A 26,992-nucleotide genomic window follows, 5' to 3' on the forward strand; every position below is an offset into this window, starting at 1 on the left:
ACATAGAATACAACTCAAAGTGCTTTACATAAAATGGATTGATTAAATGGATTAAAACCGCTTTCCTCACAGTTTTCCAAAGCTGTTTTCATACAGTAACGGTCAAAAGTTTGGACACGCCACATTTTTCTTTATTTTTACTATTTTCCGCTTTTTAGAATAATAGTAAAGACGTCAAAACTATGAAATAACACAAATGGAATTATGCAGCGACCAAAAAAAAGTGTGAAACAGATCAAAACTATCTTATATTTTAGATTCTTTGCCTTGATGGAAAGGCAAAGGCTTTGGAAAGAAATTCATACATAGGATCAACTTCACTGTTTATATTTGACTAAGAAACTAATTTCAAGCATTTAAGCAGAAGCCTTTAGATCAAAATGACTTTAAGAGAATGAAGAACTTTTGACTGGTGGTGTATGATCTTTTTTTACGATGCCATAACATCATATTGTGGTAGATTTGTTCCTCCTCCTGTGTGTGACTGTGCTGCAGTCTCAGATCTGTCCACTAGGGGGCAGTCAGTGCTCAGATTACCCACAATGCTCCAAACTTCACACTTATTCCAAACTTCCATCCAGAGTGACTCATCACCTTTTATATTAAAGCAAGGGAAGCAAAAAAAATTTTGTTTTTTTCTTTTTTGGAGTTTAATATCAGCTTCATTATTGAGGTCAGGTTTGTGTCCTTAAGGCAGAGGGTGTAATCTAACAGCTGCTGTGTGTGTGTGTGTGTGTGTGTGTGTGTGTGTGTGTGTGTGTGTTTGTGTGTGTGTGTGTTTGTGTGTGTGTGTGTGTGTGTCGGCTGTCAGCTGATAAGGCGTACCGGGACATGAGGGTGCTGAAGATGAGCCAGTCCATCATCGTCTCGGGGGAGTCCGGCGCCGGCAAGACCGAAAACACCAAGTTTGTGCTCAGGTGAGAGAGACTGAGGAGACTGACAGGAGAGCTGCTGTGGATCCTCCCTTCAGTCTCAAAGTTTCTGCTGGATATCACAGAAAATCCTAATGCTTTGTTTTTTATGAATTCATGTGTTTTATAACTTGTTTCAGCTAAGAATTAACTCTACGCACACCGACAGTGGCTGCTGGGTTAAGTGAAGAACATCAGTTAAAAAGTAGAACCTGCACACCAAAATATTACTTATGTCTTTATTAACAATGTTTCGATCCATGATGGATCTTTACAACTTGTTTCACATACATTTTATCATATCATATTAATTTATGGCTTTAAGTTGCCTTTTGCATTTAACAGCCTCTTTTCCACACTGAGGTCTAATGGGGTTTAGCAGAGCCGGGGTTCGGTCTAAATCTCTCCAACACAAGACTGAAAACACTACTGCTTTATTCAAAACTGCTAAATCATATTAGCTGTTAACAAGACCTCAAAAACAACAGAATTAAAAACTTTCTTATGATTTATTTGTTTTTTTTTATTCATTTAGTTTGTTGTTTGAATGTGTTTCATTCATTTTAATTCACAAACGATGTCAGTTTTGAAGCGCCTTGGCAGTTGAAGCCAGTTTTTAATGCATTTCCCAGATTATCTTTTCAATATCATGGAATCAAATCAAAATCAAATCTAATTTTATTCATGTAGCACATCTCAAGTGCTTCACAAACAGAAAGCCAGTAACAAAACAATAAAAAAACAACAACATATTCATAGCAACAGTAAGAAGATGTGTTCTAAGTTTCCTCTTCAACCCCGGCTGAGATTCTCATGGACAAATCATCTTGGTTGGTAATAAGATGTCAAAAGAAAAGTTTTTTTTTTTTTTAAATATACTAAGTGACCCAAGTCCTGAGTAAAACCCTTTACTTTACGAAACTTTCACACCAGAAACTCTGGTCTACTTTTCTTTCCACAACAGATACTTGACAACGTCTTACGGGACGGGTCAGGATATAGACGAGAGGATAGTCGAAGGTAAGAATCACCTGTGCTTGTCTCTCCGGTGAACACGTCTCTCCTGCTGTGCTGTGAGCTTCAGTTTTTTAACTCTGGTTTCTCCCTCTCGTATCGCGCAGCAAACCCTCTGCTGGAAGCTTTCGGAAACGCGAAAACCGTCCGGAACAACAACAGCAGCCGCTTCGGGAAGTTTGTGGAAATCCACTTCAATGAAAAGGTACTGCAAGGTGTTTTGAAGTTATATAGTAATAGCAGTTAACTTTATTTATGTAGGCCTGGAACTGTAGAGCAGTGGTTCTCAACGTGGGGTCTGGGGACCACCAGGGGTCCTCGAGGGGGTTCCAGGGGGTCCCCAGCAAACTGATGAATTGTTAAACTTCAGCATTATTTCATTTACAAGAAGTTAACACAATTAGAGAATGTAGAAGAATAACTGTTCTGATCATAGTTTCTCTGTTATCTCTCTGCCTACAATACAGATAGTCATGGAATTCTGGACAAAATCATATCTGACAATAGAAATATTCTCAGATTTGAGTCTGAGAGACAAAATCTCATCAAATGGGGGTCCGTGGCTCTAATGTGGACTAAATTAGGGCCCTGTATCTGAAAAAGGTTGAGAATCACTGCTTTAGAGAACAGTGTTACGGAGTGAGACAATGCAACCGTTATAAATGAAGTATGATGCCTAATCTCTATATATAATCTATATATATTTGGGATAAAGTGTTTCTATTCATCTTCATATTCAGTTTATGACACACGAATAAACAGAATAATATTTCCACAATCATCATGAGCGCTTACTTTATGTATTTGATTTATTTAATTAGCATTCATTGTATTTATTTCCTGTTTTTTGGTGGGGAAAAAAACAGTTGTAATGGGGATCAGTATCCGAGTTAATATCAATTTTCATTTATTGTCATATTGCATACATTTTGGTATTTCATATGGGATGTATTTCTCATATTTTCTTTCATTTTTTGTCTCAGTACTTCATACTGCTATATTTTCAGACCCTGCCTATATGCTGTAAATCCATATATTTCCTTTTTTTCCCCCATATTTATACATTGTTACCTAATATGTTCTATGTTGTAATTATCGGTTGTGTTATTTTATACCCTCCATTTGTTTTGTTTTTATTTATATCTAATTTTTCTTTGCTGTGTCCTATATTTTGCTGCTGCAGTGACTCAGTTTCCTCGTCTAAACCAGTTGAAAATCTTAATATCCCTGGCAGCTTATTAGAATTTTTCATTTCATCCATAGTATATCTTTAATAGGGATAAGACCTTATCTGTGTTATTGTAATGGGATTTACATGCACCGACAAATGCTGTAAATGCAATCAGTGTCTTTTTCTAACATGCATACCAATATGAGTTAGTTAGTATTTGGGATGCTGAGGTCTTTTGAGCTTCTTGTTGTTCGCTGTGTTCCCAGAATGCCGTGGTGGGCGGCTTCGTGTCTCACTACCTGCTGGAGAAGTCGAGGATCTGCAGGCAGAGCTCGGAGGAGAGGAACTACCACATCTTCTACCGACTGTGCGCCGGAGCCTCCGAGGACATCAGGCAGAAGTTCCACCTCAGCTCGCCGGACGCGTTCAGGGTGAGAATTTATTATATATATAGTACAGCTAGCAAATGAGGAACACTTGAACCCACTCTTGTACATTGTTTCCTATAATTTAAGTTGGATTCCATCCAGGTCAGGGCATTGACAGACATTCAATTTAGAACGTTTTGAAAGTAAAACATCATGATTTACTGTGTCAAATGCCTTCTTAAAATCTAAAAACACGGCTCCGACAGCACCACCTTTATCAAGATGACTTTTGATTTGTTCAACAAAAAAGCAATTTGCCGTTTCTGTCGAATGATGCTTTCGGAAACCAAATTGCATTGGGTGTAGAGTAAATTCACCTTCATTTAAATGAGAGACTAGCTGATCACAAACTACCTTTTCTGCAATTTTAGAAGCTACTGGAAGGATACTAATGGGTCTATAATTTGATGGGATAGATCTTTCACCTGATGTAAAGACAGGGGTCACTACTGCAGCCTTCCAAGCAGAAGGAAAATAGGAGTTTGAATGACACACAAACAGTGACAAACTCGGCTCTGTGATTGGACCGCTGTTCCAAGAAGGCTAGAAAGACCTGTAGTTACTTTAGTTGAGCATTCTTTGTTCGAACTGGCTCTTCTTTCTGCTGAGTGTTTCACATGCTGTTGACATGAGGACACATGATGCACCATAGTCCACAATATTCCACAAATCACATGGGATACGTTCACACTCAGGGTCCAAAAAGAACACCCGCCAAGCGCCAAATGCGGGTAAATTTTGGGTTTGGCGGAAAAATGAAATGGGATCACCGGCCAGGTTTACAACACTGTATTCATGTGCTTAGACCGGTTGAGACTAATATGACCCTCACTGATCCGGACACATCGCCGGTGTTAAATCAGCAAAAGAAAAAATGAAGATGAAGAGATAGACTTAGACATCATTATAAAATGAATACTTTTGGGTTTTTTTGGTCTGCTGGTCAGACTGAGGAAGAAATCTGAAGAATCACTTTGGGCTCTGAGAACTTGTGATGGGCATTTGTCATTATTTTTGACATTGTACAGACTAAATAATTATTCAAAAATAATCAATAGATTAATTGAGGTAACACTTTGCAGTTAATGTTTGCACTTTTAAGTTAATGCTTATTAAGCATTAACTAACCGTTAATTAACAACTAATGTGTCTGGTAATCATTTACTAATAGTGTTCATGTTAACTAAGGTATTAATTTATACATTATTTAATAGTTTATAAAGATGACTATTAAATAATGTATAGATTAATACCTTAGTTAACATGAACACCATTAGTAAATGATTACCAGACACATTAGTTAACTGTTAATTAAGGGTTAGTTAATGCTTATTAAGCATTAACTAACCCTTAATTAATGTGCCCTTATTGTAAAGTGTCACCTTAATGGATAATGAAAATAATCATTAGTTGCAGCCCATGTCAGATAGGTCTCTCTAAACTTTGAACTGTGTAATAAAGGTAAATTCCCCAGAAAAGAGACACTGCTCCAGTCTCGAGACGAGTCTCACTGCAAAATCACCAAGTGCTTACAGGCTGTTAACTTCAGGATCCGTCCATATGGGCCTTTAGCAAGTCTGCAAACCTAAAGACGGTTCAGAGCCTCCCAGCCCATAAATCGCATCATCAGTGATGTCAGTGAATGCGGACGCTGGGTAAGCATCCAAGAAAATATAAACAAACCAACAGCTTATCTGTAAGTGTGAATAACTGTCTTGGCAGTGTGTTTTTATTTTTGCACTTGAATGTTTGTATCTTCAGACAAGCATGTTTTGCAAAGGATCTGTTATGATCCCATCAGTGACAACAGATGGACGACATAACCTGCTGCTGCCTTGCTCTACCCATCAAGATACAAAGGAAATTGAACCTTTAACTTTCGTAGTGTAAGTGCCTTGACTAAACAGTTCATTGTTTTTTAAGTTAAAGCTTGAGACTGAGATGGGAGTGTAGATGTTCGTATTAATTATCATGACTAGAGGGGTCAAGACTAGGCTTTTTAAGAAACCTCTAGACTCATTGAAAGAGCTTATCCAGAGAGACTTATGTTGCGTTCACACCAAGGATGTTTGGAACGGTTCTTCAAACTCAGCAGCGTTTACTCCATTAGTTGGGTTCGTTTATCCCGGTTAGAACAATACCATTCGAGCTCGGTATCAAACAACGGCACCGAGACGCCTGAAATGCGGATCCCAGTCCTCTAACGAGAGAGCTGCGGTGCGGTTTGTTAGGAGTGAGAGACTTAATCCAACCAACTACAGGAAAAGACCCCCAAAGCGCAAGCGTTTATGGGTAGAAGGAGATGGATGTTGACATCTGAATGCCAGCAGTTCCTCATGCTCGGAAAGCCTAGCATCAGAAAATGAACCGAGGGAAAACCACAATCTGGACTGATGCTCATATTCAGCTTTTTCTTCATGTGTTCTTAACTGGTCTGAACCCCCAAGAGGGTAAATTGCAGTACGGAGCGCAGAAGAAGTCCATCATACTTTGGTAAAATTACAGGGCCTGGAGTCAGATTTGTATTGGGAATTAAACCCTTTGATGCCATGCTCTACTCACTGAGCTATGAGACAGAGCCTGTTTGTGCCCGGGACACTAGATGGCAGCACTGAGCCAGCGTTGAGCCCGGCTGCTCTTGGCACCAAATCCTCATTTAAGCAGGAGTCCATCTGTCGGGGCTCTCAGGCGCTGCGCTCTCTCTGTTTATTAGCAGGCAAGAAAGTGGAAAGAGGGCAGAGGTTGATCAAATTGTCCCGGCCTTGGCCATGTTTACCATCAGCTTTTGTTTTTTGTTCTCTTAAACCTGCATTGTTCCCCTCTGGACACCGACAGCTAAATCTACAGTAATAGGGGCAGTGAAAGTGGGTAATGCAGAGATAATGGCTGTGACATTTCCACTGATCCTCAAATTAAACTGTGGGGAAAACTATTGGCCTTTGACCATCCCGCCTGTCAGCACTCTCTGGTTCAAATAGTTCAAACACTCTTGGAAAATACATTAAGCTTGTCAAATTGCAGAAACCAGATGGTCCCAAGTACTTCAGAACTACGCTTTTTTTCATTATACATAGAACAGATTGACATTAAATAGATTTGAAATTATATTACAAGATATAGGCAAATAGAGAGAGTAGAAGTATGTAGGCGAATAGGGAGAGTGATACAGACAAATGCAGAGGAAAATTACAGAAACCAGATGGTTCAAAGTACTTGAAGGGTTTTTTTCATTAGACAAAGACCCGATCAACATCAAAAATAGATGTTAAACAGGAGAGAAGAGAAGAGCTGAGTCACACTCCTCCCCACCACTGTCCGGGGTGGGTGGGGGGGGAAATCTTCTTTTGCAGAGTCATCCCTTCACTGGCAGCATCTCAATTCAGTAGTCTATTCTCACCTGCGTCATTTGCAGGCCTTAAAGTGCCGGCACTCACTCTGTTCCCCGGCAGCGTCCCCCTGCGAAGTATTACAGCGCCCAGAGTTAGCTCAACAGCTTCTAATGGGTTCATATATCTACAGTTTTCCCTGCTGGTCTGGAAAGTAAAAAAAAAAAAAAAAAAAAAAAAAAGATTCAATGAGTTCTTTTATAATAGCTGTTACTTTGCTCATCGAGTAGTTTGGGCTCGCAATTTGCGCGGGGCTCCATAAGTCTTGTTTCCCCCGGCGTCGTGTGTGATGTGGTAAATTCAAGTCCTGGCAGATTTATTCATGACGGTCTTTCAACGAAACGGCTTTGTCGCGACGTGATTTACAAAACGGCAACGCGTAGATAAAATGCGGATAATACACGAGAGAACGAGTCCACAAATATTTTAAGACGTGATGCGTGCGTGTCCGCCCGTGTGTATGCCGGCTTGTATGAATTACTGTGTGTGGAGTAACTTGCATATTATGTGTGTTTGTTTGTGTGTGTGTGTGCGGGTGTGAGTGCATATAAAAGCCTCGGGGCGACACCAGGGCATATTGCAGGAGCAGGGAGTGAGCGAGCGATTGCGGAGGAGGAAAAGAGGGGGAACAAAATGGTGAATGTGTGCCATTTACAATCTGCTGAAGAGACGGAGGGCAGAACGAGCGTTAAGGCCTCCCTGTGGCTTCTCCTGTAATGAAGGTTTTTTGTTTAGGTCCATCTGGCCAGCCGAAAGGACTCGCCTCTCCAAACAAGATAAGCCCCTGTCTTAGAGCTTCTGTTGAATTTCTTGTTTTCCTCCCTTCACACCTGGGAAGTGAGTGTCGTCATTACCCTGTATCTCTGCATATAGCGAGGGGAGCCAGCTGGTGAAAAGCCATTAAAACTGTTACAGAATCAATTACCGAGGGGCTGAAAATTGCTTTTGTGCAAATGGAAACTTAATTATTGTGGTGAATTCTGAACAATCGAGACCGACAGCGACAGCAAAGTGGAGTGATGGGTTCCTTTCACCGGCACACACACACACACAGCAAAGATGGTGTTGTGGCTGAGACCTCCGCCTCCAGAACCACATGTGTCCCTGCTGGCCTGGGATCAAATTCTGGCAGAAATGTATGGTCCAGTGTAGCTCAATGGGTAGAGCATGGCACCAAAACTGCCGAGGTTAGGGGTTCAATTCCCTTTGAATCTCAATAGGTAGAGTAAGGTGCTAACACTGCCAGCATTAGGGGTTCAATTCCCTGTGTTTCTCAAGGGGTAGAACATGGCACCAAAACTGCCGAGGTTAGGGGTTCAATTCCCTTTGAATCTCAATAGGTAGAGTAAGGTGCTAACACTGCCAGCATTAGGGGTTCAATTCCCGTTGTAGCTCGATGAGTAGAGCATGGCACTAAAACGGTGAGGGTTAGGGGTTTAAATCCCTTTGTAGCTCAATAGGTAGAGCATTGTGCTAACACTGCCAGGATTAGGGGTTCAATTCCCTGTTTTTCAAGGGGTAGAGCATGGCACTAAAACTGTGAGGGTTAGGGGTTCAAATCCCTTTGTAGCTCAATAGGTAGAGCATTGTGCTAACACTGCCAGGGTTAGAGGTTCAATTCTCTGTGTAGCTCAATAGCTATGGCGTGGCACCAAAACTCCCAGGGTTCGGGGTTCAATTCCTTGTGTAATGCAATGGCTAGAGAATAGCGCCAAATCTGCCAGAGTTAGGGGTTCAATTCTCTTTGTAGCTCAACAGGTAGAGCAAGGCGCTAAAACTACCAGGTTTAGGGGTTCAATTCCCTCTGTTTTTCAGTGGCAAGAGCATGGCACCAAAACTGACAGGATTAGGGGTTCAATTCCCTTTGTAGCCCAATGGGTAGAGCATGGCACCAAACCTGCCAGGGTTACGGGTTCAATTCCCTGTGTAGCTCAATAGCTATTGCATGACACCAAAACTGTGAGGGTTAGGGGTTCAAATCCCTTTGTAGCTCAATAGGTAGAGCATTGTGCTAACACTGCCAGGGGTAGGGGTTCAATTCTCTGTGTAGCTCAATAGCTGTGGCATGGCACCAAAACTCCCAGGGTTCGGGGTTCAATTCCTTGTGTAACGCAATGGCTAGAGAATAGCACCAAACCTGCCAGAGTTAGGGGTTCAATTTGCTTTGTAGCTCAATAGATAGAGCAAGGTGCTAAAACTACCAGGGTTAGGGGTTCAATTCCCTGTGTTTCTCAATGGGTAGAGCATGGTACCAAAACTGACAATATTAGGGGTTCAATTCCCTTTGTAGCTCAATGGATGTGACATTGCACCAAACCTGCCAGGTTTAGAGATTCAATTCTCAGTGTAGCTCAATGAGCAGAGCATGGCAACAAAACTGCTGCCAGGGTTAGGGGTTCAATTCAATTCCCTGCGTGGCTCAATGGGTATCGCATCACACCAAACCTGCCAGGGTTAGGGGTTCAATTCCCTGTGTAGCTCAGTGTGTACGGCACCCAAACTGCCACAGCTGGGGTTCTATTCCCTCTGGGGCCACCCATGCTAAAAATGTATGTATGCATTATACTGTAAGGCACTGTAAGGGATAAAGGTATCTACAAAAAGGCATACAATATAATTCCATGCTTTACAGATCCCCATAGAGAAATTCTAATTTTATTTGCCCCCCTCCACATGGAGGTCAGGGCCAGAAACAGAACAGAAGCTGGTAGAGACTCAGTGATTTGCTCAAGGTCACTTCAGCAGGTCAGATGCTTGTCAACACAGTGCTTGAACCCAGTCTTCCAGTTGAAGGACTTGATCTCTCTAACCACTAGGCCACCCTGCTGCCCACACATTTTATGGAAATATTGTTAAGCAAAGAAGCACAGGAGGTTCAGGTTAAATCGTTGTCTTGTTCTCTGGAAGCTTTCTGAATTTGTGTTTTTTCTCCTGTCTGTCTCTATTGCAGTACCTGAACAGAGGATGCACGCGGTTCTTCGCCAACAAAGATACAGACAAACAGATCCTGCAGAATCGCAAGAGCCCCGAGGTACGGTACACTACAGCCTGACACCCGTCCGCTCTGCTGCTGCTTCACTCTGTACACTCTGTTCACTGTAGAGGCTTTGCAGCTGAGACACAAATCTCTTAGGATAGGAGGAACACTTCTTCCATCACGAACATCCACTGGAGAATTGGCTGTAACACAAATAATGGCTGAACGTGTGGCATTTATGGCACACATTAGACCAGAGTGACTACACTGCAAAGGGAATCCACTCCTCTGATCTTGCGATGTAACGTTTATGCTTCGAGCTGATCTGGCTGCTGCCTTTGCCGGTTTAGACAGTGTTTTCAGTTCATTTGATAACAACGATAATCGGAGGCGTCACGTTTTGATACACAGCCACAGACAGAGGTGTTATATTCTCTTTCTTCTTACGAAACCTGGTACTCTTAAGTGACGTGCTGATCGCAACATTTGGGTTGCTCTCAAAACCACAGAAGAAGAAACAGACCGGACAGAAAATTAGAGAATGTCTCACAACACTTAACCTCCTTGTCCTTCAAATGAACATTGATAACATTATGTACGAGTACAGTGCGGTTCTGGTAGACATTGCTAATAAAATCTGAACTCAAATTCAGGAGTTCAATACCCAGTCTCGGAACCCATTGGTCTGACGACGATTAGACTCTGGGGGCGACGGCCAATATTTGGGGGTTTCCGGTGTAGCCAGCGGACATCCGGGCCAAGACTTCCTCTTCCGTGCGCCGGTCATTGTTTACAGTCCGATTAGCAACTTGAGACGCGAGAATGGAGTCGGAGTTGAGAGACGACGTCTCATATGCAGATATCTGTTTACAGAGATTAGCTGAAATGTCGTCTGGACCTAAAACACCTACAAAAAGTATCGATGTTTGTGTATTGTGTGGAGAAACATTTGACTCTTGCGTCTCAAGTTGCTAATCGGACTGTAAACAATGACCGGCGCACAGAAGAGGAAGTCTTGGCCCGGATGTCCGCTGGCTACACCGGAAACCCCCAAATATTGGCCGTCGCCCCCAGAGTCTAATCGTCGTCAGACCGATAGACGATGGGTTCAGAGATTGTTCAATACCTGAATCTTTCTGTAGTGAGTGCGGTTGTAGGATGCAGTTGTCACTCTCCTTCCAAAGCGAACTGTGTGTGAACTTTACAGCTCTCTAATGAGGAGCGACAACCTTATTTACCTGCGGTGTGCTCACAGCCCCTGCGTCTCATCCTCAATCTTATTACAGCAGCTGTATTTGTATAGTTTCATAGTTACAAAGTTTAAAGCGACAAAGCAAACCTCTCAGCAGCCTGTCTGCCGTAATAAAGGGGACGCTTCAAATTCCATTAGCGCCCATATAGCCTGTTAAACCTGACTCAGCAAATTCAATAAAATTCACTGTCGCCAACTCTCGCTTTCTCACTGTCTTGTCTTCGGCACAGTGCAGTTTCCACCTTCGATTTACACCCTGGTGTCTCTGCTGTTCTCCTGTCTCACACTGTTCACTATATCTGTTAATTCATTTTACTGAATAGAATAGAACAGATTAGAATAGAACCGAAAAACTTTAATGTTCTCATTGAAGCAATTTGTCTTGCAGCCTAAAAACAGTTACAGCCTTATTTCAACATTCAGCACACACTCATATCACATGACACAGGTGGAATCACCTATTAAAATAAAATGCATACTGTGCAGTAATAATACAGTTTCAGAGTTTCAGTGCTTTGTTGTCAGCAACCCACAGGTGACACACACATATCAAGTACATACTATAAAGCATTGGTTCTCAACATGGGGTCTGGGGACCACCAGGGGTCCTAGTGGGGGTTCCAGGGGGTCCCCAGCAAACTGATGAAGTGTTAAATTTCACTGTTATTTCATATCTAAGACGTTCTGGACAAAATCATATCTAACAATAAAAATATTCTCAGATTTGGGTCCAATAGACAAAATCTCATCAAATGGGGGTCCATGGCCCTAATGTGGACTAAATTAGGGGTCCATGATATGAAAAATGTTGAGAATCACTGCTATACAGTACATACAATGTAACATGTACATGTCTGGATAAATTGTAGTGGAATAGTGGTTCAAAAATCCTCTGTTGCACAGCGAGTGATGTGTTTTACGAAAAGAGAAAAAAAAAGTGCGCCACCTACAGAAACTCAAACTGCATTAACATATAATCCAAGCTCCGCCTACACTGTTTGATTGACAGGTGATGTCTGGGAAGTGCAGTGCAGAACCACCTGGCTGAGCAACAAAGATGGAGACTAAATAAAACAAAGATCTTGCAGATTAATACTTTTAAGAACCAAGAAAGCTGATGCTTGGTTTGGTTCAAAAGGATCATATGGACCGTAATCATCAATGAATTTTTACATGATATTTGATCATTTTTAAATAATGGACACAAGAGACCCACCTACTGACACAACCAGCATCACCCAGGGTGTCAGTAATGCCTTTGCATTCCATTGCAGTCAAAATATATCTGTGATATTTGCGACTAAATTAAATTAACACCACTATTGATTTATTTGAATACACTGAAGCATTAACAAAGACACTCAGGCCCAGAGTCATTAGTTTATGGTTTAATGGTTTATTAACGGACCAAAATGTCCAGATCAGAACTCCATGCTGTTCACTACCTGTGCTCTATGAGTGCAGTGTGTTCCTAATGCTGCTGGTCAAACAATAAAGCCTCTTTGCGTCTGTCATTCTCATGCATACGTTGTTTAATATTTCTGGGCGAGACCGCGCAAATCGAGACTGCGTCCAATTCACCAACACTTCACAACACCAACTCCCCTGAATTACTGCAGCACATATAAAGTCTTTTCAAAGGTGGAATAAAGACTTGATGCAAAGACAGAGAATGGCTGCTATTAGTGCTGGAAGACGCAGATTCATCACCAGCAAGTCAGACAGAAAAGAGAATGGGTTCTCCATGCTGGAACCTCAGATCAGATCAGAGAACGCTCCAGTTTTTAAGGACGATTTCTGGTGCAAGAGTGTCAGCCTTGGTGCATCAGTGATCTTTTTTAGGGCTTATTTGCACCACAACTTGATGATTTGCGTCAGTTTCTTAGTAAATAAGATGAAAACTTTTGCTCTCAGCTCAAGCAACTGAGGAGCAAAAAAAAAAAAAAAAAAAAGCACAGATTGCCCTTCGCAACCTTGGTGAATCAGGGCCTCAGATACCTCATTATGTTTCAGTATTGTTATGTTTATGTCTCGGACAAACCTCCCTGCAATCCCCCTCCTAAACTTTTGTCAGAGTTTAAGATGCAAGATAAGAGGCAATCAGTTTAATTAAGAGCCAAGTCATCTGAGGCTCGGTCTGGCACAAACAGATCTTACACAAATTGAACAAATGAACAGCGTAATGAAATTATCTTGAGTACAGCAGAGCAGCATCACAAAGACTCTCGCATCACAAAGACTCTCCCACATATTGCATTAGCATTGTTTCTGTCCAGGAAACGCCTCGCTGCAAACCAGCTCTCCTTTTATAAACTTTTATGTCTTTTTTCAGAATAAGTCCCGATGCTCAAATCCAGACAAGCAGCAAACATTGTAATTAGCAGCCGAGCTAGCTGAGGCTCATATGGCACGAACGGATCTAATGCGCTGCATCAATAAGAATACCTCATCTTCTGAAATGAGCCCCTTGCTTTGCCTTCGGCCTTTGATTAATTATGCATAAGTATTCCATTATTGCGACTGTGTATGGCGTTCCCTGCTGTGCCGGAGTTATTAATTATTATTGCCATTAAGAGGAACATGGACAAGGGTTTGCTTCTCTGCTCTTCCTCTTGAAGATTGTGGATGATAATTTGGAGAGTATTCTTCCGAGACGCCATATAGCCAATTATATATTCATAATTACCTAACATTCATCATTCGGCTTCTCTGTCTGAAAAACAGAGGATCTCATCTGTAAAAGTGTTGTCATTTTCGCAAACGAGGACTTAGTTGCCTACTGTCTTTCAAAAGTGTTAGAATTTGTTTTAAGTTTTTTGCCATCAGTCATTTGGTATGTTTTTCAAATGCTGGATATCTAATTTTGGCACAAAACTCTTAATATCTTTTCAACTCAGTTCTGCAAAAGGAACATTGCCGACTTTAACTGCAGGATCAATGTTGTTGGGTAAAAACCACAAAACTGCATATTCATCTTTTTCTGACTTGATTTGAACGTTACTTACCCTAAACCCATGGGCCTTTAAAAACCTGTGCAAACCTTGTTGTATAATTTCAAAAAGACACAGGCATAAATGAGAACATCAGCGCTCATTTCCTAATTCCCGAGAAACATGCAGATTGCAGCGATGTGGTTTTTAATCAAATGCAGAAATCTGCTTTTAATTGTGTCTTTGCCTATAAAGTTTAATGGGCAAATTTCACCCTGATGGCTCAGAGGTTTAGAATGGGAGTGTGAGATCAATGTGCTGTAGGCATATACTGTACTGTACTGTAGTGTATTGGAAGGAAGTACATTACATTCACTTTAAATCATTTAGCTGGCACTCTTTCCATAGCAATTTAGAAACAGTGCAACAGTACAGTAACGCAAACACCACCAGTCAACAGTCTGGACCCACCTGATTGAATCTTCTCTGTTTTTTATTCCCTTAAAGCCATTTTGATCTAAAGGCTTCTGCTTAGATGCTTGAAATTAGTTTCTTAGACAAATATAAATAGTGAAGTTGATCCTATGTATGAATTTCTTTCCAAAGCGTTTGCCTTTCCATCAAGGCAAACTTCAAAGAATCTAAAATATAAGATAGTTTTGATTTGTTTAACACTTTTTTGGTCGCTGCATAATTCCATTTGTGTTATTTCATAGTTTTGATGCATTTACTGTTATTCTAAAATGTGACAAATAGTAAAAATATAGAAAAATGTGGTGCGTCCAAACTTTTGACTGGTAGTGTAGATCACCTTCATTACAGGTAATCGTAATGAGGTCAAGGGTCAGAGCCTCAGCACCCTGACTATAGATCAAATAGAATACAATAGAATAGATTATTGATTGATTTTGTGTTAGAGATGTGCTATAGGTAAGGAAACAAGAGCCAGGGAGGAAAGGGTAGAAAATGCTAGAGGATTGTTAGGAACAGGTTTACTTTCCCAATTCATAAAGTAAGCCTATTTGTCAAATTAAATGACATTTATTTACAGGCATGTTGTTTATAGAAGTGTCATAATACACTTTATAGACATTCAGAAATGAAAAAGTTAAAAGAAATAACAATCATAGAAACATGATCCAAAAGACAAAAAGAAGTAACATAAGAACAATGCAGACAAAATAACAATAAAGGCAACAACAACCACTGCAACAGATTTCTCCCATGTTCTTTGTTATAAACACTGTAGGCCTGTCCTGTACACTTGTCTGGTGTTGTTTTGAGTGGGAGTCTTGCTTTGTACACTGTGTACCTGGGAAGCACACACACACACACACACACACACACACACACACACACACACACAGCTGATGACTGTCAGCTGTGTGTGAAATCAGTGAAATCCTCTTGCTCATTTCTTACCTGAGGAGAAACAAGCCCATGGAGACCAGGGGGAGAAATAGCACTTGCAAACAATTTTTTTCAGCGTTTGTTCTCACCTGGAGCACCAGAGGGGCGGGGCTTAACTGCGTCAGGACAGTTCAGAGAGTATCAGATATGAGCTTTACAGAAAAGTATTCAGCATTTGCTGTCATACAGCCTAACTGCAGAAAACGTCCATCTTAACGAGTCATTTTAGTCTCATATTCAGCCTTCAGATCTTATTTTTCTTAAACCAGGAGAAACATTCTGCAGTGAGGAGAGATAACTCCACTTGTCTCCAATGCAGCTTCACTTGTTTCAGGAGTTTTCTAGAAATGAGTGTCAGTCTGTTGACTGCACTGCTGTCTCTTGATTCTACTGAATTCTTCAAACAAGTTGATTTGCATCGGAAACAAGTAAAATTATCGAACCCCATTGGCAGATTTTGTCACTTATTTTAAGAAAATTATGATTTTAGGACTCAATAATAGACAAAACAACATGGAGATTTTTTGCAGTGTAAGATAAGATAACTTAGATGAAATTTAACAAATATGTGAATTTGCAGCATCTGCACATCTATGTATATTGTCTTATGTGGCAAACACCTCCCACCTGGTGCTTCAATCAGAGTAAAACAAGCGCACAAAAGAATTATTTGGAAATACTATTAAGCCCCATGCTGCTCACTAATCACTGCCTCATCCTGATCCGTGCTGTACTGTATGTCTCCTCACATCGCTCCTTCTTGTGTCACGCAGGACGACAAGGTGATTCGGTCTTCTTCTCTTGTTTTTTAAGGGACTCTTTTTTGAGTTTGATGTGGATGTGAATTTTGGGATGGCTCATCGCTGGGTTCACATCTCTTCTGAGTGTGTGGGTTTAATGCATGCATCTCTCTCTCTCTCTGTCAGCTCCTGAGTGCTTCTTTCTTTCTCTCCTCTGACTCCACTGCTGTGTAGAATATATCGAGCCTTTCGGTCAAACTGACACTTCTTGTGATCTTTCTTTCTTGTAGCTCAGGACGTCACAGTGCGATGGTATACTGTATGTAACTCACAGATCCTCTGCTTTCCCAAACCTTTTGTGTCCAGTTCCTATATAGTCTCAACCCAGCGGAGAGTTCGCCATTTTAAAAAGCACAGCAAAAAAAAAAAAAAGTGCTGATTTGAAATTTTGGAAAGGCTCCTCGGAATGTACAGTATCTATATTTACAATTTACATTTACATTTTACCTTCCGGGCAACGATCGGATGCTCTGATCAGGAGATATTTACAATATTTATGAGCTGAAAATCCAATATATTGGGAAGTGGATTAATGCTGTTCGTTTATCTTCTCTTGGAGACCAGCAGCTCCTTCACATCAGCCTAGGCAGGAGATAATCTTTTTCTTTACAAGGCAATTTGTGCTTTTTTTATATTGGGCAGGAAGCTAATTCTGTGTTTACAGACCACAGTAAGTTCCAAAATGCACAATCCACTTTTAGGATTGAGTTAGGGTGCGATCACACCTACAGTTTGTTTTCTTGAGTCTAAACCACAGTGGAAAAGTTCACTTGGTTGCATTTATGTTCGTTTAGGTTCGCACTGCCCAACAAAAAGTCACATGACTCACAAGTAGCTTGTTTATTGGACAGAGTTTTGGTGACCTGTCATCTTCTCACCAGATCAGAGATTTCGGCCTCGGGGAGAGTCAAAACAAATCAGATTCCAGTCCTTGTAACTTTAAGTCAAGTTTATTTCTGCAGCCTTTCATCACAGCCTGTCTCAAAGAACACAGAACAAGCCTACCTAGATCTAACTGATCAACAATCAATGAAAAAACAAAATGATGCAATACAATATGCACACAAAATAAAACACAACAAACAAAGCAAAGCACAAGAACAATAACATAAAAATAGCATGTTGAAAAGACATAACAAGCCTACCTAACCGACCTAAAACTTTATCTCAGCATGATGGACTTGTCTGTCTCTTCTTCTCTGGTGTTCAAAACACATGAAGAAACAGCTGAATATGAGCATCGGTCCAGACGCCCATTTTGTTCTGCTAGGCTTTCCAAGCATGAGGAACTGCTGGTTGTCAGATGTCAACATCCCTCTCCTTCTACCCATAATCCCTTGCGTTTTTGGGGTGGTTTCCTGCAGTTGGTTCGGCGTACGTTCTCACACCTAACCACACCACAGATTGATTGATAGAGGACAGAGGCACACATTTTCAGGGGCCTCAGTGCGGTTATTTTGCACGCACTTGAATTCAAATGACATTTTTCTCAACTCAAATAAACTAAAGGAGTAAATGCTCCAAAGTTAAATCAAACCGCTCCAAACAGGTTTGGTGCAAACTTGCCCTAAGACCTCCAAATAATGTCTGTCTATCTGCCAAAGTGGCTGCTGCAGTAGGCCTACCAGCTTACCAGACTTACCAGCCACAGCAAAACATTTACCAGCGTTTTGCTTGAAACAAATGTTAAAGGAATAATTCACCCAAAAATGAAAATTCTGTCATCATCTACTCCCCCTCATGCCAAATGAAACACAGGTGAAATGTGTTAGTCCATATAACACACAGGGAGGCTGCCAGCACAACTTGGTAGCAGCCTTCTCCAAAACAACTGAAGTCAATGGGGACCTGTTCTTTAGAGCTCCAAAACAAAAACAGCCAAACAATCACACTGTGAATAGAAAGACCTATACACCATTATTTGTTGCAAATCAATCAGCTGTAGTTCAGATTTGCACTAAATGATGGTGTAAATATACTGTAGGTCTTTTTGGAACTCTGAAGAACTGGTCCCCACTGACTTCAGTTGTTTTGGAGAAGGCTGCTATGGAGTTGTGCTGCAGCCTCCCTGTGTGTTATATGGACAAACTTCACCTGTGTTTCAACTGGCATGAGGGGGAGGAGATGATGGCACAATTTTCATTTTTGGGTGAACTATTCCTTTAACTTCCATCCCTGTTTACATGTTGTGCAAATAAACCCTCATTGACTTTCAAGCTATGGAACAATCAAATCTTATCGTAAAATTGCCGTACGCTCATTTCACCGCAAAAGTCTGTTATTTATCGGTTCCCTCTCATCTCATGTCTGCTAGAAAGACCTGTACACTCATTTCAAACCACTATATATTTGCGTTGCACATGTAAAACTATTGGAATTGCAGAATATTAAAGAACTTGCTCCCTCACAAAGCGTAATGGCATATTCAGTTTTCTTGCCACGTTTGACTTTTGAAATGTAATATCCAATGCTTATTGTGGATTTGTTTGCATCAAAAGTATGAATAAATGGTGTACTTAAAGGATAAGGCTGGTGTTTTTTAACGCATTGCTTACCGTCAACAAATCCTATGAAAATAACAAAATCAACAATGCGTTTGCTCTACTCCCGTTACTTTCTGACTTCCCACGTACCGTTTTTAGCCTTCAACCCGGAAGTCATTGGCTCCAATTGTAAGCTAAAACCTTTAAATAAAACTCACAAAGACATAGTTTACATTTTAAAAATCGCTAACTGTTACCATGAAAAGTCAGGCTGTTGGAAAACGTGTTTCCAGCCGGCTTGTTAATAATTGATTACATTTATATAGCGCTTTTCTAGGTAATCAAAGTGCTTCACATATGGGGGGGGGAGGGGGGACTCAACTTATCCACCACCGTTAAGTTGTTTGAAGAAAAAGTCGGCCGGCCCGGTGCATGGTGAAGATGAAATATGCTGCCAGAGCAGCAGCATGGCTCTGTGACGGGTTTTTAATCGTTTTTTAATACAATGGAGTTCTATGGCTGCTGGGACATGGCTGCATTGGGCACCGGCTACATGGACGACACTTGTTGGCAAAACAAAATCATTGCTGATTTTGTTATTTTCATAGGATTTGTTGACGGTAAGAAATGCATTAAAAAACACCAGCCTTATCCTTTAAAGTCTCTGAAGACACATAGGCTGTTTATGGAGGTACAGAGCGTAATTGGATGATTGGATGCTGTGCGCTTTACTGTCTATAGGCCGACGCCTGTGGTGAGGCCGGTAACCATGGCAAATCTCAAGCTACTAGAGGACTTTAATGCTGCTATGCCTTCATTTTTATAGGCAAAGAGTCGGCAAACACGCATAATTTTGCGCGTGTCATATGTATACGTCTGATTAATCAATCTACGATGAACTTGCCGCTCATTTTGGTGGCGTGAGACAGTTTCAGGAGACGTAGTGTCGTAAGATGATTTCCACGGTAGATCCTGTGCTCCTTTTCCGCGACAGCTTGACGAATGAGGGCCAGTGTGTCTGTTAGAGTTCATGAAATTCCCCATTGTCAAGATAGAGAAAGTTCAGTGAAAAGTCCAGTGAGAAGTAAGAAGAGACGCAGCAGCAGAACTGCTTTTATCACAGCGGGCACACTGTGGGTGGCAGGCAGCCGAGCCGCAGTGGTTTCCTTTACATCATCACACTGTGACATTCTGGAGTGGGTTTTCAGGTGTGTGTGAGTGTGTGTGTGTGTGTGTGTGTGTGTGTGAGTGTGTTCTACCTCACTATCTTTGCCTTCTCTCTGCTGCAGGTTGAGATTTGTCATGCGCTGCTTACTCTGCTGTTATTATTATGAGTTATTGTGTGCAGTATATGTAAAAAAAAAAAAAAAAAAATAGTATTATGTCCTTATTGTTGTAGGTCTGGCAGAAGTTACAGTAGAATCCCTGGCCAATCACAGTGGGAGTTTAGTTCATTGGGCCATTGTTTTATTTTTTATTTAAATGATTAATTGTCAAGGATCACTGTGTGAATAAGGTCAGTCTAATTTGTGATATAAATATAATATATATATGTATATATATAAAGAAGGTAGATAGGTTGGAAGGAATGGAGAGATTACAAAAGGTAAATAATTAGCCAATAAGCTGGTAGATAAATTGGAAAGAAGGAAGATAAATAAGTTGAAGGAAGGAAGGAAGGAAGGAAGGAAGGAAGGAAGGAAGGAAGGAAGGAAGGAAGGAAGGAAGGAAGGAAGGAAGGAAGGAAGGAAGGAAGGAAGGAAGGGAGGGAGATAAATTAGAAGGAAGAAAACTAAATAAGTTGATTGAAAGGAAGGAAGGAAGGTAAATTGGAAGGAAGGGAGGAAGGAAGGGAGATAAATTGGAAGGAAGAAAACTAAATAAGTTGATTGGAAGGAAGGAAGGAAGGAAGGAAGGAAGGTAAATTGGAAGGAAGAAAGCTAAATAAGTTGATTGGAAGGAAGGAAGGAAGCAAGGAAGGAAAGAAGGAAGGAAAGAAGGATGGAAGGAAGAAAGCTAAATAAGTTGATTGGAAGGAAGGAATGAAGGAAGATAAATAACTAGGTAGATGAATTGAAAGGAAGGAAGCTGAATGAGCTGGACTGAAGTAAGGCAGCAGCAGCTGGCGGGCGGACTCACCTGTCCCCTGTCCCTGACTCACCTGTCCCCTGACTCACCTGTCCCCTGTCCCTGACTCACCTGTCCTCTGTCCCTGGCTCACCTGTCCTCTGTCCCTGACTCACCTGTCCCCTGTCCCTGGCTCACCTGTCCTCTGTCCCTGGCTCACCTGTCCTCTGTCCCTGACTCACCTGTCCCCTGTCCCTGGCTCCTCAGCACCTGAAGGCGGGCCCTCTGAAGGACCCGCTGCTGGACGACCAGGGCGACTTCAACCGGATGTGCGTGGCCATGAAGAAGATCGGCCTGGACGACACCGAGAAGCTGGACCTGTTCCGGGTGGTGGCCGGCGTGCTGCACCTGGGGAACATCGACTTCGAGGAGGCGGGGAGCACCTCAGGTGACGTTAACACACCTCACACACCCCGCCTGGCAGGGTTGGGTCAATTCATCAATGATCTCATCAAATCCAATTCAACTGAAAAAACTAGAATTGGAAAAACCTACAGGAAACAGAATTGAATTGGAATTTCAGGAATTTAATTCAGTGAAATTCTGTGAAATTCCATGTTTTTTTTGTTTTTTCTTCCACACATATCTGAGATTCCACATAGTGTTATATATTATCAATACTGAATATCATAAAATGTTAAAGGAACCTTTCAGCTGGTATTTGATGCAGAACATGTAATCATAAAATATATATTATGATTGAATGTATCTGATTTTATTTGATTCATAATGTTTTGCGAGTCGATACAAACTCTCTTAGAAGTGGAATTTCATGGAATTTAATGGAATTCAGTTCTGTTTCCTGTCATTCCAGTTCAATTCACATTCTGTTTCTTTAGAGCCGGGTGACATCACATTCACACAATTTACCACGCATTCTCAGTTCAGTTCATGAATGGCCTGAACCCTGATGTCTAGGACGGCACATTGCTGTTAGCAAACACTATTAAGTGCGAGCGCCTTGGAGGCCAACTGGAAGTCCCTCCTACTGCTGAAATTTCTTTGATCGCCAAATACCATAAATGTAAAGGAATTTGTCCTTGGTCGCATTGACGCAGAGAATCATCAACAAATTCCATTGTGACACAGTCAATAGCAATTAACGGTAGAAGGACAAGTGGACCTCACATGCATTGAGACGTAAGACGCTCCGCAGACCTGAGTAAACATACTGCTGTTGGGTCACTGACATGCACACGGCTGTTTTCAGTATCATAATGTGAAATAATGAAAAAAAATGTATAGGATTTTGCCCGACCTTGATGCACAGACATATTCATAAGCAACATAATAATCCTGTACATACTGTACATCCTGTACAAGCATTGAGAGAGGAGTTTGCCAGAGAATTTTAAAGGAAGATATCAAGAGTTTAATGATAAGGAGAAGGGCAATGCTATTAGCCCATGTGCTGCAACCTGTTTTGATGACACACTGATGATTGTAAGTACATTGGGACGATTCTAGGTTTTCCATCTCAGTTTCTTACTGAATTTATACTTTCAAGTCTGTTTCTTCTTGTTTCTATGAAGCAGCTCCGTTATGAGCAAAGCTTCAACACACACAAATCTATCATCAATAATTCTGTCTGTTTTCTGATGGATCAGTGTGATCCGCCTTAGGGTGCGTTTATACCAAGCATGTTTGCAGCAGTTCATTCAAACTCTGGAGTGTTTACTCCTTTAGTTCAGTTTGGTTCAGGTGAGAATGATCAGGTATTGGTCTTCTTCCAAGAGAGCTGCGGTGCGGCTGGTTAGCAGTGAGAACGTAATGTTGTAGGAAATAAAATTGAACACTGTGTCCTTTGCCCTGAATATCATAGTATGGAGTATTCAGTAAAGGATCTTCACCTGATCATGTCCTGATCACATGAAGAAGTCATACGGCTGTCATGAGTGCATTTATGACTTTCACTGACATAGAAGTTTAGCCCTCAGGCTAGTGTTCATTGTTAGAGACAATCATGTAGGAATAGACTTTATGTTGGTGTGTATTGTAGAACTGGTTTTGATTAGTTTGAAGCGTGCATATTACATTAGCCATATATTGATTTCTTAGAAAAGGATGAACAAAGCAACTATACATACTGAAGCGTATAAAGAAGGCTTAAGGTTTTCTCTCCATGCATGTCTGAATAAAGAATCCATGGAAGACTCCTGAACCTTTGCTCATTCATTTTGACCCACAAGGATGAGGCTTATTCTTCCCCTACAATGTGAAGAAATGACAGAAAACGAGTCCAAAATATGTGGTTTTATGGGATGCTCATATTCAGCTATTTCTTCATGTGTTCTTAACCAGTTCTACCCGAAGTTCCCCAGTACTGGGACCCCCATGGTGTAGTGAGGAAAAGTCGCTGTGAAAAGTTGTTACTGTTTTGAAAACATGGGATCTTGAGCGTTCAGAATCCGTAAACCAATTGTATTTTGTCTACAACTATGTCTGATTACGAAGTATTTTAATAATAATGTCGTACAAATATAAACTTGGTAAATATAAGAGCTAGTTGCGTTCATAGGTGCTGGGATAAATTTCTCGTCACTCTATAACAACGTGCTTGGTATCGAACACAACTAGAAATTCCCAGCTTTCCAATGACACCAAACGCATCGCCACTGGTACGAACACGAGAAGGAAAAATACAGCAAAGAGCGAAGATAAGTCCGTCGTGTTTAGCTAAAGTTAGAGTGACTGGAATCTTGTTTGTTTTGACTCGGTCCCTCACTTAGAGGGACATTTTATTACATTTTGACAAGTTATTACATTATCCGGCAGTTATTACATTATTGGTTGCTACAGAGCTGCTTGTAAGTCCATGTGACTTTTGTTTACAAGCCGTGGTTCGCTTGTAATTGGGCAAACTAGACGAACCAAGTTTCCCACTCTGGTTCGGACGAAAGAAAACAAACTGTAGGTGCGATCGCTTCCTAAAAGCAGCACAGCAGCTTATCATCAGCAGTAACTGATAATCAGGTTTTAAGTTGGTCAAGTCTTCAGACCGGGCCTGCGGCGCTCTGTGATTGCGTTCGGCCCGTATCAGAAGCCATCCATCTCCCAGGCTTCTCTACTCCACACAAAGCCACCAGTTCTGCTCCTAAGCAGCTGATGTCATTTCAGGATACTGCGGTTTGATTGATCACCGTAATATTCAGCCCCCTTCTCCCTTCTTGTCCATTTGATCTCATTGTCGGTCAGTGATAAATGTTTTTCTAATGTGTGGGAAACTTTACCAGTGGTGTCAGAGGAGAGTCTTCCCTGCATGTCTCCCTCTGCATTCATTATTGGTTCAAAGCCGTCGTCATGATAACAGGCGACTTATGTGTGTCTTGAATTCTTTTCACTTGCATCTCAAGGGAAAATCATTAATTACATAGTTTCAAGCACATTGTGTAGGTCATAGAGTAATTATTTATAGCGATTATTTCAACCATCGTATTTTCTACATTTCAACGGTCGGCATACTGCAGCATGGATGTCTCAGATGCTCCACTCCACCCTACTCCTCATTTTCCATGGCGTTTCAGACTAACTCCCCCGCTCCCCCACCCCCACCCACCCACCCACCCACCCCCCCGGGAAGGCTCCGCTTCCATGAAAATGAAGTGCTCCTTTGAACCTCCCTAGTGAAGTTCCCCAGTTCTCAGTTCCTCCCCCGTCGTTTTCTCCCTCCGCGGGGAGGAAGGGGAAGCGCAGTGTGACGCCTATTAAAGAGGCCGGTTCTCGCGGCGGGGGGCTATTGCAGCGCGTGTTTTACAGCGACTGAGGCGAGTGTGTTCAGTCGGAGGAGGTAATGATCCAGTTTGAGAGACGAGCCCGGCTAACTGCCTAGCAGGCTCCGTGTTAAGCGCTGGATATCGCTGCCTCAGGTGCCTTGAATTTTTTCTTTGTTGGGTATTTTAGAACGCTTCAAGCTCTGTGTCAGTCAGTCAGGAGTTTATTTGTTCACATATTCCCTTTGAGACGTGTGCTTTAGCAAAGGGGTCAGAGGTCAGGGCGAGACGGGAGGAGCATCTCTGGAGCAAGCAGTAGACACTGTCTACTCAAGTGTCTTGCTCAAGGGCATTTCCATAGGGATGGACACAGTGGAATCGAACCTGTGGCCGTCTGCTATTGGGAACACCAGATCATCCTGTTGTCCCACAAGAAGTTTGTTTTTTGAGGGTCTGGTTCCCATGCCCCTCCCCTCTGTTTGAAAAGTGATTTTTATCATTTCCAAGCCTTGAAAAGGATGCAAGTTGCACAAAGAGTAAAAATATGAAAATATAGCAGTCAGTCCTGATACACATATCCTCTTATCTAATTGTAAACCCACTGTCCTTGTTGGTGTGAAGAATAATCTTCAGCAACAGACAATCATATTGCCCAGCCACTATTGATATATTCATAGATTTTAGGCATTTTTATCAAGAAAAACTTACATTGAGTGCAACAGTAGAATACAGAGAAATCCAGTCAAAGTAAGGTCTGTAAAAAATAAGCAATTTTGAAATAGAAAATGTGTAAGAATCCTGCCTAAATTGTCCCAAAAGTCCCAGCTAGTCCTCATCTGGCTTGGCAGAAGAGTTGAAGCAATACACCAACTTTTTTGGCAACTTTTTGGCCAACCTACTGTTGTTCAACAAGGAAATTGATAGCAGATGGGAACAGAGTGCTAAACTGTTGGCAGGCATTGTGGTGAACTACATAAACACTGTGGACTCAGAGGTCAAACTGCTGCCAGCCTGCTCACCACACAGTGATAAGTTGACCAATTAGTTTATTTTATAAAACATCGGTGTCTTCCTTTTAAAACAGAGGCTGTTTGGCACCTGAGGAGAGTTTTAGGACTGAAGTCCATTTCTAAACAGACTGGGAAAGCTATCAGGAGAGATTGGAAATAATGAAGCCTAATTCACTAGGAATTAAGTTTGAGTCTCTGGCTTTATTTTAATATTTACTTTAAGGATTTCCTGACTTTAGTTCCGTCCATAGGTTCTCCATTCGCAGTCCACACATCGATTTAATATTGGCTTAGCTTCCAGTGGCTATTGATTCTCCACATTGATCTGAGAAGTGCCTCTAATGCTGTGAGGTGTTGTCATGAATTACAACCAGCCAGTGGGTTTACAAGCACAGAACTCTTATGTCCATCTTGATATCAGGATCACAAGCATCCCTGTGTACATGAATAAGAATTTCTCATAAGTCGGATAAAATCTTGTACACAAAAACTGCCCCAGTGCTTTTACCCCTGACTGCATTATTTCTGTATTCAGAATCAGATGGACGATTGGTGCAAGACTTGACTTCTTCTTCTTCTTCTTCTTCTTCTTCTTCTTCTTCTTCTTCTTCTTCTTCTTCTTCTTCTCCTTTTTCTTCTTCAATATAGAATAGTGTGAACACACCCTTGGATTGCATGTTTGATTACCTTGGACACCAAACAAATGAGAAAATCACAAATCTTTGGTTCCATTTATTTCCTCTTTTTATTTCCTCTATAAACAAACCCTCAAGATGATCTGACCAAATTCAGTGTGGAAAATAGGTTCATACAGCGCTTTATGAACAAAGTTCCTAGTGTGTCAGCTTTACTCTTTTCTGCTATGACCGACTCAGTTCCTATTGGGCTTTGGTCTTTCCCACTGGGACTTACCTAGTTCCTAGCACACGGGTGTTATTGTTTTCTACTCGCCCACATAATGAGTGTTCTGTGCTGCGCTCACCACTAAACAGGGCGCAGGTCGGCTTGTCATGGAAGTGCATCATCATTGAAGTGCACATCGTAGCAGAAATGTGGGGGGACATAAAAACTGATTTCATTCATTTTCTCCACTGAGCCACCAAGCCGCAGCTGTAAAAACATGAGATAATGCAGAATCATCTCTTCTAAGCCAAATTTACAAACCCCGTGTGGTTGCTGACATGTCAACATGCAATAACTGTGTTAACAAGATTGTGTTTTTTTTTTTTTTTCTATCACATATCTTTATTGATTTTGAACATGGTACAATCACTTTTCCAAAATGAGTTGGTTGCATCATTCAAGTCTCCCTCGAAACAGCTTCCCTCCCTCCCACCCGCCTCCCCATGAACTCATGGGGAGGCGGGTGAGCCATCGGTATAT

At 41.5% G+C, this 26,992-nt stretch overlaps 1 protein-coding gene across 6 annotated transcripts in view; it reads left to right on the forward strand.

Annotated features, from left to right (window-relative positions):
* LOC139660160 (unconventional myosin-VI-like) overlaps positions 1-26,992 on the forward strand; it is a 146,386-nt gene that overhangs the window by 17,444 nt on the left and 101,950 nt on the right. For 5 of the 6 annotated variants that reach the window (XM_071538227.1, XM_071538228.1, XM_071538229.1 and 2 more), the window contains exons 5-10: positions 812-917; positions 1,876-1,931; positions 2,033-2,130; positions 3,363-3,527; positions 9,861-9,941; positions 21,097-21,277. In XM_071538227.1, the coding sequence (XP_071394328.1) occupies positions 812-917; positions 1,876-1,931; positions 2,033-2,130; positions 3,363-3,527; positions 9,861-9,941; positions 21,097-21,277 (687 nt within the window). Of the gene's footprint in view, positions 1-811; positions 918-1,875; positions 1,932-2,032; positions 2,131-3,362; positions 3,528-9,860; positions 9,942-20,260; positions 20,270-21,096; positions 21,278-26,992 lie in introns of all 6 variants that reach the window. The other variant, XM_071538232.1, reaches the window with a different exon arrangement.

This window comes from Centroberyx affinis, unplaced genomic scaffold (assembly GCF_046629955.1).
Source record: "Centroberyx affinis isolate AG114_WGS23_722 - 3 ecotype Tasmania unplaced genomic scaffold, CSIRO-AGI_Caff_v1 ptg003228l_1, whole genome shotgun sequence".
Classification (NCBI taxonomy): Eukaryota; Metazoa; Chordata; class Actinopteri; order Beryciformes; family Berycidae; genus Centroberyx; species Centroberyx affinis.